This window comes from Trachurus japonicus, chromosome 4 (genome assembly GCF_045865225.1).
Source record: "Trachurus japonicus isolate A0001 chromosome 4, Traja_1.0".
NCBI lineage: Eukaryota > Metazoa > Chordata > Actinopteri > Carangiformes > Carangidae > Trachurus > Trachurus japonicus.
The window spans coordinates 25,315,108-25,324,234 of NC_140910.1; the positions used below are offsets into that span (position 1 = coordinate 25,315,108).

General features: G+C 39.9%; 2 protein-coding genes across 2 annotated transcripts; one reads left to right on the plus strand and one right to left on the minus strand.

The window, feature by feature from the left end:
- Window positions 1-1,816: 1,816 nt before the first annotated feature.
- On the plus strand, window positions 1,817-3,879 carry cfap144 (cilia and flagella associated protein 144). Its single transcript, XM_085774948.1, has 4 exons — window positions 1,817-2,049; window positions 2,800-2,859; window positions 2,991-3,094; window positions 3,750-3,879. The coding sequence occupies exons 1-4, from the start codon at window positions 1,920-1,922 to the stop codon at window positions 3,843-3,845; spliced, it is 390 nt and encodes a 129-aa protein (XP_085631074.1). The 5' UTR covers window positions 1,817-1,919; the 3' UTR covers window positions 3,846-3,879.
- A 5-nt stretch (window positions 3,880-3,884) lies between these two features.
- Window positions 3,885-8,342, minus strand: ebna1bp2 (EBNA1 binding protein 2). Its single transcript, XM_085774947.1, has 9 exons — window positions 8,142-8,342; window positions 7,701-7,784; window positions 7,292-7,476; window positions 6,782-6,905; window positions 5,662-5,751; window positions 5,378-5,453; window positions 5,144-5,234; window positions 4,859-5,030; window positions 3,885-4,724 (listed from the first exon to the last, which is right to left on the minus strand). Exons 1-9 carry the CDS (start codon window positions 8,235-8,237, stop codon window positions 4,677-4,679), a joined length of 966 nt encoding a protein of 321 aa, XP_085631073.1. The 5' UTR covers window positions 8,238-8,342; the 3' UTR covers window positions 3,885-4,676.
- Window positions 8,343-9,127: the final 785 nt, after the last annotated feature.

Below are 9,127 nucleotides of genomic sequence, written 5' to 3' on the forward strand. Positions count from 1 at the left end.
GTAGATGGGATAGTGTGGAAGGTGAACGATGGTATAAGAAGAAGAAGAGGAGAAGGAGGAGGAAAACAAATGAAAGGGAAATGAAATAAGATATCTTTATGTGAGGAGACAAGTGGTGAGAAGTCAGCAGCAGCAGCGATCGTCGTCACAGCAGCCTTGGGAGTTTATCGGTGCACCCACCACGGCAACCACCCAACCAGAAGGACTATTTACAAGATGTGAAAGTGCTGTTATTTATGTGTGATTCGTGACACCACAGAGAACAGGGGAAGTCAAGTGTGCTCCAAGGGAATGTGAAGAAACGCCACTCTATTGTTTTTTCTTTTTTCTTTTCTTTTTTTACACACACACACTGCACTGTCACAAGGTCACTGGTCTTCTGGGTGTTTCTGGTTAACTTTTGTAAAAGTTGTGGTGTTAGTGTGAAATGTTCACAGCCGATGAGTTTTACACATCCACATCCACTCCTGCACGCACAATAAAAGCGAGTCTTGTGTGTGTATTTGTGTGCAAACTTAGGCCTACAGCCGACAGCCCTGTTAAGTGAAGGGAGAAAAATGCCTCAAATGTCATGTGTCACCCCTTAAACAACATATGCACCCGTTAGAAAAAAACAAAAACAAACCCACACTGGCTGATATTTTCACACGGACAGATTCATTCATCCGCCGCTCTGCCACTACATTTTGATGGGCTTGCTCGCTCCAGGCAAACATTTCCAACACGGCACAGAGCAGCGCAGCTTTGAAGGAAATACAGCATGTACTAGGATGAACAAATGGCCTCTACAAGTCGGCAGGAAGACTTGGAAGACCACATGAACCCGAGATTTATTGATCAAAAAATCTATTGTCCAAAGCAGGACAAGTCTGAGTTGCTGAATTTCTAGATGTTAAACTGAATTTATAGTTTATTTATTTAAAACCAGAACTTTATTTACCATGAAGCAAAGTTAAAGAAATAGACAGAATATTTAATGTTTCTGTGGGCAGTACAAAATGCCTTTATAAAAATACCATGAAGGTTTTATTTTTTCCTGGTCGGACAAGGATTCAATTTTGCCCAATTTTGCGGAAGAAGGAGAAATAAATATTTAATTTTGAATTTGGGGCTGCTCTGTGGCAACAATAAAATAAGTAATTCTTATGTTTCTTAAGCTTTATGTTTGGTTGAAGGTTTTACCTTGTTGTGATGATATGTATCATTCATTCACTCACTCACATCATTTTTGATTAGTTGATTGACAGATAATGAATATTATTTTGACAATCACTTTGATCCAGCATGGGTAAAACAAATAGGCCTATGTAAAATTCTGCAGTTGAATCTGTTGAACTTTTATTTTACAGTAAAATAAACTGAAATCTTTGGTTTTGGACTGTTGGACAGACAAAACAAAGCCAATAGCAGATTAACTGATGGACTAGCTCATGATTTGACAACAGAAACTTATTTGATTTGAAAAATCAAACGGTTTTCAGCCTAAAACTCCAAAAATACTTAATTAGAATAGCCTAATAAGAAATTTGGTGTATAAAAAAGCTGCACCTCTTAATTGGGCCTTTTTTATTTTATTTTTTTAATTAAAAAAAGGTTTTATTTTGTATGCTGATGTATTACCTCTGACTTTTTGATGTGATGTAGCTGAGACATCTTAGTACCTACAGTATAAAAACTACTGTAGCCTACCATCACAGATGTGTGTGTTTGTTTGTGTGTGTGTGTGTTGTCTGCTTGACTCACCTTGACCAAGTCTGAGCGCGTGGCGCCACCGCGTGTTGACCTGAAGCTGCTGCAGCGTCAGTCAGCCAGTGTTTACTGTTGCTAGGTAACGCGCACAGAAATCACATATAAAATCCCTTCAGCGGGAGGAGGTCGCTGCTGGAGGAGGATTATTATCTCTATGATTATTATCCAACATGTCAGGAGGAACCGAGAAAAAAGCAAAGGACGTGTCCCATCAAAACGCAATCCACGTGGAGACGATCCGGAAGGAGCTGAGACACCAGAAGCTTCACACGGAGTTCAGCATCAACCCGCACAGGAAGTGTAAGAAACACAGTCCACCACACCACTCTGTTACTATTTGTCCATTCATGGAAATGTTGATATAATATAGTCTGAATGACTTTCACCATCGACTATTTAAGGGACTGAGACTGGACACGCTCAATCAATTTCATTTTAATTTAGTCTGTGGCCTGTGTTTAAAATCAGCCATATGACCTCCTAACGGCCTCAGGGAAGTTTTCATTGACACTATTTTTTTTCAAGAAAATATTGACCCCTGCAGGACACTGCAAAAAATAAATTTCTTTCTTTTTTTCTTTTGTTCCAGCCAAGGTAATTTCACGACTTTTCCCAATACCAAAACACAACACTTTCTTATTCCCTGGTTGGAAAGGAGCAGGGAGAGGATACATATTGCCTGACCCTCACTCAATACATAGTTATTCTGAGAGATCTGTCAGTCACTGAGCAACAGTCTTACAATAAAGTAAACAAAACAAACAAAAAAGTTTCAACCTGACATTTTTTGCATTAATAAAAAGGGTTTGTGAGTCATTCATTACTTTTGTCATAAATTCTGATTGATTTCTTTTAGCATTTTCTTGAATTGGAATAGGCTATATTATTCAGCAGAATATAAATGTAGACATCTGGAAGCTCTTTGTTTACAAAAAGTGAACAACACAACACATGTCTGCCGTTACATTAACCTGTACAGAATACTGCATTGTATATTTACGGTACTTTTTATGACATGATATGTGTGCTTCTGTCGCACTTACCTTTCAGTACACATCCTGCCGGACAAACCCTTGTGCAGGAAACCAAAAGAGGTGATCACCGAGAACTGTAAGTTTACATTTATCATTCTTCATCTCTCCAGACCCCTGTGGTCCCAAATATGAGGCCGTTAGAAAGACTGAGAGTTTGAGAAGTTGTGTGAAGTTGTGTCGCTGATTGTGTGTGTTTCTGTTTTCTAGCCGACTTCATCAAAGCCTTCCACAAAGCCCGTCAAGAGCCCACCAAGAAGTACGCCATGGCAGTGACTGAGAGTCAGGAGATAGGATGGCTGTCGACTCCAGTGGTGAGGAAGAAGAGCTTTTGACGGTTTCTCAAAGGAAATTACCAAGCAGCAGGGTGTCAGGGTTTCATAGGGAGCAGAGAGCTCATGGAGACAAGTACTCATTCTTCTCTCTCTGAATTGTGCTATAAAAAGGCAGAATTACACAAAAAAAAAGTTACTGTAAGGAGCAAATACATAAAAAGGTTTCAAAGTTTTAGTGTCCTGACTTTTCACCGTTACCCCAGAAAGACATTTTAAAAAGGAACTAACACTTTTGGAGGTTTAGTTTGAGCATGGTGCCACATTTCGGTACTGATGAAACAGTAACAGCTGGGAAAGCTACATGCACCTGGGACATTTAACTGTTATAAATCCATCTTCAATGAGGCTCACAGGGATGTTCAGTATTAAATGTAGCAACAGGCATGTGGACAACAGAGAAGATTGTATTTCAAAGTCGTAAATAGTGTAACCTACAAAAATCTCCAAGACTATTCCTTCGGTTCAGGCCCCACAGCCAAAATGTAGTTTGTGGCTTGTGCAGGTTTGAAACGCTTTTATGTCTACAACAATCAAACCCAAAGGAATCTCAGAATCATAAACTGTTCTCTGGTTTTACATTTTAAATTCAACTTTGATCTTGACCAAACACTAAATCTGACCGTTTTCCCTCCAGAATCCATCGCACCGAAAGGACGAGAGACTCAATTTCTACCGCCGGAAAACCGACGTCACCAAATACCACGAATTTGCCCACCAATCTTCAAATTAGACCCTATAAAAATAAAAATAAATGGGGAATGCAAGACAGTGAACATTTATAGTCTGATTTATTTGTTTATGATACAAACACACAGGTGTCAGCGCCAAAGGATTTTCCTTTTACACTTCCATCTTTGCAAACTAAGAAAAACACTTGCAGGAGAAACATTTGCACAGGTCTATACAAAGCACACTCGCCCATCACATACTAATTGTATTAATGAATGGGAAAGGTCAATGCTGACAGCTGCTCAATATTATAAAATGTCATATCACATGAGAGCGAATCAACGCATCAAGGAGCTGAGTTGGGAAGAAATAAAAACCAAATAGACCGACCTGCAAAGAGCAGACAGGCACACACACTATGAGTTAGACAGTGAGGAGGTTGGTGAAAATACTTGAGTGTAATATGACAGGAAGTGGCTTCAAAACCACCGTCCTGACAAATATAGAGAGACAACAGGGGGCGCAGTTGATAAAAACGTATCCAAGAATTCTCTTTTTCTTCTCAACCCTTATGGAAATCGCATGTGGGAAAACAACTTGATCATTTTGGGTCGTTCAGTTCGATGCCGTCTGGTCCTGAGTTTTCTTCACCAGCAACGTCCTTTGAACAACTTCCTTGGAAAAATAGCGAGATCTCTCTCTCTCTCTGTGGATTGAAGGGGTTCAGGCCTCAGCAGCATCAATCCAGACACATTTTTTAAAGACGGCATATTGTACAAAAAAAAAACTGTAGCAGATTTCCCGCACATCCCTCCTGACATGTGAGCAGGCGTGGGAAATGCTGCCTAGAAGCAAGTCTTAGTCCAGTCTGTTGACCAGCCTGTCAGTTTTTTTACGAGCGTCCCTTCATCTTCCTGCGTACCGACTTGCCCGGGCGCTTCTGAAAAGCCAAAGAGAAAAAGAAAAATCATAAAATTAACTGCTTTCCCAGTAGCTACAGTATATCATATCTTTTGTCAAAAATGTCTACATTTAGTAAATCAGTCAGGACTGTTTTATGTGCATATGACTCACATTTTGTTTTCCTCCTTTGCCTTTCTTCCCTCCCTTGCCGCCTTTTGCATTAGCCACCTTGGCGCGGAAACTGGAAACATCGTTGTAGCTTTCTTTGGTGTTCCACTTCTTTCCGCTCTTCTTGCCTCCAAAGCCAAACCTCTGGTCCTTGAACTTTCTCTTGGCATTGGGGCTGTGAAAATAACACTTAAATCGTTAGCTTTTTGTGAAACTTCAGGAGCTGAAAATATAAAGCTGGATATTATTTACGACCGTAACGTGCACGGTTCGAATGTGACATCTTACCCCTTCTTGTTCTGCTCTTTCTTTGAGGCCTGAGTGGAGCCTTTACCGGCCTTCTGGTCGCCTTCCAAGAAATCCAGTTTGTCTGTCATTCCTGGGATCGAAGATCAGAAAGATTAAACCAAACATTATCAGAAATCCATATTTTTGGAAGAGCATGTCACTAAGCTTTGACAGTGCAGTTAAAAACCATAAGTCATTTTTACAAGAGGAGTTAAAGCACAGATAGAAACCCACCTTTCTGGTATTTCTTCACAGCAGTCATCATCGCCTTCTTCTCCTTCTGCCTCTTCTGGATCACTTCTACTTGGACCTGACACGCAAAAATGGATGTTAATCCCAACAGCAACCAAGGAAATTTGGCCTCTTTAAGGATCACACACCATGAAGCTATAAGTCTGCCACTCATCTTTGCCCACTCTCCATTCTCATATCACACATACGCAAAATAATGACTTTATGTATTCTCTAAAGCCAGGACACCCAGAGCGTGATTAGTAACCTCAATAAGATGGACAAACCTTTTTGCCAAACTTCCTCTGCTCACGCAGCTTCTTGGCCTTCTCCGACTTCTCCAGAATCATCTGCTTTGAGATGAGCTTTTTCCTGATCTGGACAAAGGAAGAAACAACTTTAATGTTTGTGCAACTTAATGGCTTTAACAGGGATGCAAACGGGTCAGGACCAAAAAAGAGAGGAATTGTCTGGGGGGGGGGCTCACCATTAACAAATGATTACATTACAATATCATGGAAAAGTCCATTTCCAGTAGTTCAACCCCAACCAAGTATTGATTGATTGATTATAGATGGACATAGTTTTCAGTACACAACTCTCACTTTAATATATGCTTTAAAAAAAAAAAAAAAAAAGATCCTTTGCAAGATTTAACAATTACTACTGAATTTTAGGATCTTACAGTGGATTGTTAGTCATAATTATTACTATTAAAATGAACTGAATAAATAAAGAGATGGGATGTTTCATTCAGTGTGTAATGGACATAATATATAATGTGTTAGTTTCACTTTAATTAACACATTCTACATCGCGGAGGCGACGTCTTTAGGGCTTCCTTCACCTCTGAAACGGGGCAGAGCTCTGTGAAAGTTCCCTGAGCAACGGCCACTCGTAACTTCCGACCCGTGAACTCGTACCAGATCGAACTGGTATGACTTCACAGGAAGGAAAAACACAAAGTACGAGTTTCCTTGAACGCACCATGAGTTAGCAGCCCCCGCCCTAATTGGTCATGAAAAAAGCGAGTTTCGCTTTTCGGCGCGCTGTTTGCATCCCTGCTTTAAGGTCGATGGCATGAAGGAGCATCTGTGCCAATGAAATGTTAACAACTGATACAGATGAACTAAAGGAGAGGAAGAAAGGTTTTCAAAGTCTCAATGTTATTGTAGAGCAAATGTCAAGCCTCGTGTTTAGGCTGAAATACTTCACTTTAAGTGATATGCAAATGACGGAAACATAGGACTATTCAGATTTAACAAACTACAAGCAGTGGATCTTACAGTGGATTGTTATTAAACTGTAGTACATTAAGTATGAATATGATTAATGAAATTCACTGTGAACTTGCTTTATCTGAACTAACATTGTGCCATAGACTGTTGCCATAAATAATCTGCTCACCTTCTGCATGTGCTGATCTGACTTGGCCATCTCTGCAAAGTAATCGTCAGGCCTCTTGGTGGCAATGTCGTATTTGCTTAAGAGAGGCAATGCCTCAAGGACAGTGGCCTGTGCTTGACGGTAGCTGTAAGTTAAACACAGAACAAAAAAAATGTATGTAGCCGTGTTCAGATATTTTAGCTCAAAGATCAAACACAATGGCAGTTTTAGCATCATTTGCACTTTCCAAAGTGACATCTGAAAGGTGCAAACTGACTGTGACATTATTGGTAACAAGGATTAAGTACTCTGTATATGTACATCAAAAATTAGATATAATTTATAATAGCCACTAGATGGACAAATATATCAAAATAATAAATTACAAACCAAGTCTTATTTTTAATATCTGTGGCATGATGTTGACAATACAAAACTATTACACATAATACCATGGTGGACAGAGATTTGTGAAATTTGTTAACAGTGAGGAACATTTTCTCATTTTCAAGCTACGGTTCCTTTACTTACAAGAACATCTCCCTCTGGAAATCATCGTCTGCGTTGACGTCTGCGTTGACGTCTCCGTTGGTCTTATTAGGAAGTTTCCCTTCAGCCTTGGAAATGATGTCTTCAGCCGGCAGGTTGGTCAGATCCAACCTCTCCACCCAGGGAAGGTCTCTCCGTAAGTCTGCCAGGCAATGTTTCATCCCCTCCTGCATCACAAATAATCACACATAAAAGAACATGTTAAAATGTGTTCTGACATTAATAATTCATATTGTAATGACCTGGAATATAACAGTCTCCATTTACTGTTTAGATTCCTGACAATGACAGTTGTTTAGTTCACACAAATCATTGTTTCGTACAGTAAATGGATGGACAGGCAATGATTGATGGACAGGCATAGTAATATTCACACTGTTGACTCACTTACCACATTATTGACAAACTTTTTGGCTTTATTCACCAGGACGTTCATCCCTGGTTTCAACAACCCTTTAGCGAAGGCTTCTTGAAGCTACAGAAAAAACAAAATGGGTCAAATATATTCACTCTCATATCTTGTATTAAAAAAAAAAAAAAAAAACACCGACTGCAAAGTGTATAAGTTACAACATGTGAACCTAAAACGATGCTACAAACACACAGACTGAGGCCGTTTCACAACATGAAGATGCTAACATGCTAAAGCAACCTCACTGTAAATAATTACATTTTTCCGTGTAGTTGTGTTACATTATTATATTTTATAGAGTCAGAGCCAAGACAGATCAACAGCAGTCTAATCTAGGTGACAGAAAATGTGATAATCTATGTGACAAATGGAGATGTTAAAACAAAAAACCAAACTGTGGCTCGCTGGAGTAAAACTCACCTCATTGTCGGATAATTCACTGTTTTCCTCCTCGGACTCGAGGCCGAGCTGCTCCTCCTCCTCTACTGACTCCATGCTCATGCCGTCGATCACCATAAAAATAAGAATATATACCTTAGTGATAATATAATCTAGTCAAAACGTGGAGAAAGTCGCTGTGGATACCGCACTGCTTCTCACATGTACAGAGCGACTCACGTGGGGAGGAAGTGACGTCACTGACCGTCCGGCGAACACAGTCCGTCGACGGAAACTCGAGCAAGAAACAAACAAACGTTCCTACCAGAAAAATTAGATTAAAAAAATAAATAAATAAAGACAGACCAATTTGTCGGCGTTAATAAATACATATATTTTTTACAATAGCTTAAAAATGAAAAGAAATGTAGTATGTTTTGTTTAAATCCCGAACTTAGGCTATATGCTACATTTAAAGAGGAACTAGATTCAAGATTTTTGCCTTTATAAAATTAAAATTATGAATTTATTAAACAGCTTCTGAGTAATTGTGATGGTTAAAAGATTTATGGGGAGAATTGAGGCTTTCTGCCTTCCACCTAGCGTCTCTTGGCCATAAAAAAAAACAACCTTGCAAGATCAGCTCCTCCGACCCGGTGTCCCAGCTCATATCTCAGCGGCACCACGACAACCCCTTCTTTATGACAGATAAGACTACACAAATATGCACATCATAACACAGATGCCTATACATATACCGCTCGTTGGCTTCAAAACACATGCACATGGCCAGGTGGGGAGGGAGGAGGGAATAGCAAACATTGAAAAAGCGACCAGACTTGCATATTTTCCCTTTAAATTTGCTTTTTGCCTTTATTTGATAGTTTAGTTGAGAGAGACAGGAAATGGGGAGGCAGAGAGAGGGGGAATGACATGCAGTAAAGAGCCGCCCGATGCAGGAACCTGGCTGACTGCAGTGAGGACTGTAGCCTCTGCATATGGGGCACCTGCTCTACCCACTATGCCAC

What these genes read in the sequence shown, in the direction of transcription:
- cfap144 (XM_085774948.1), top strand. Translation starts at nt 1,920, where the DNA reads ATGTCAGGAGGAACCGAGAAAAAAGCAAAGGACGTGTCCCATCAAAAC. An exon ending in AGAGGTGATCACCGAGAACT is followed by an intron (nt 2,860 to 2,990) that starts GTAAGTTTACAT and finishes TCTGTTTTCTAG; the next exon opens with CCGACTTCATCAAAGCCTTC. An exon ending in GATGGCTGTCGACTCCAGTG is followed by an intron (nt 3,095 to 3,749) that starts GTGAGGAAGAAG and finishes TTTTCCCTCCAG; the next exon opens with AATCCATCGCACCGAAAGGA.
- ebna1bp2 (XM_085774947.1), bottom strand. Translation starts at nt 8,237, where the DNA reads ATGGTGATCGACGGCATGAGCATGGAGTCAGTAGAGGAGGAGGAGCAG. An exon ending in AAAAGTTTGTCAATAATGTG is followed by an intron (nt 7,477 to 7,700) that starts GTAAGTGAGTCA and finishes TTTGTGATGCAG; the next exon opens with GAGGGGATGAAACATTGCCT. An exon ending in GCAAAGGAGGAAAACAAAAT is followed by an intron (nt 4,725 to 4,858) that starts GTGAGTCATATG and finishes TTGGCTTTTCAG; the next exon opens with AAGCGCCCGGGCAAGTCGGT.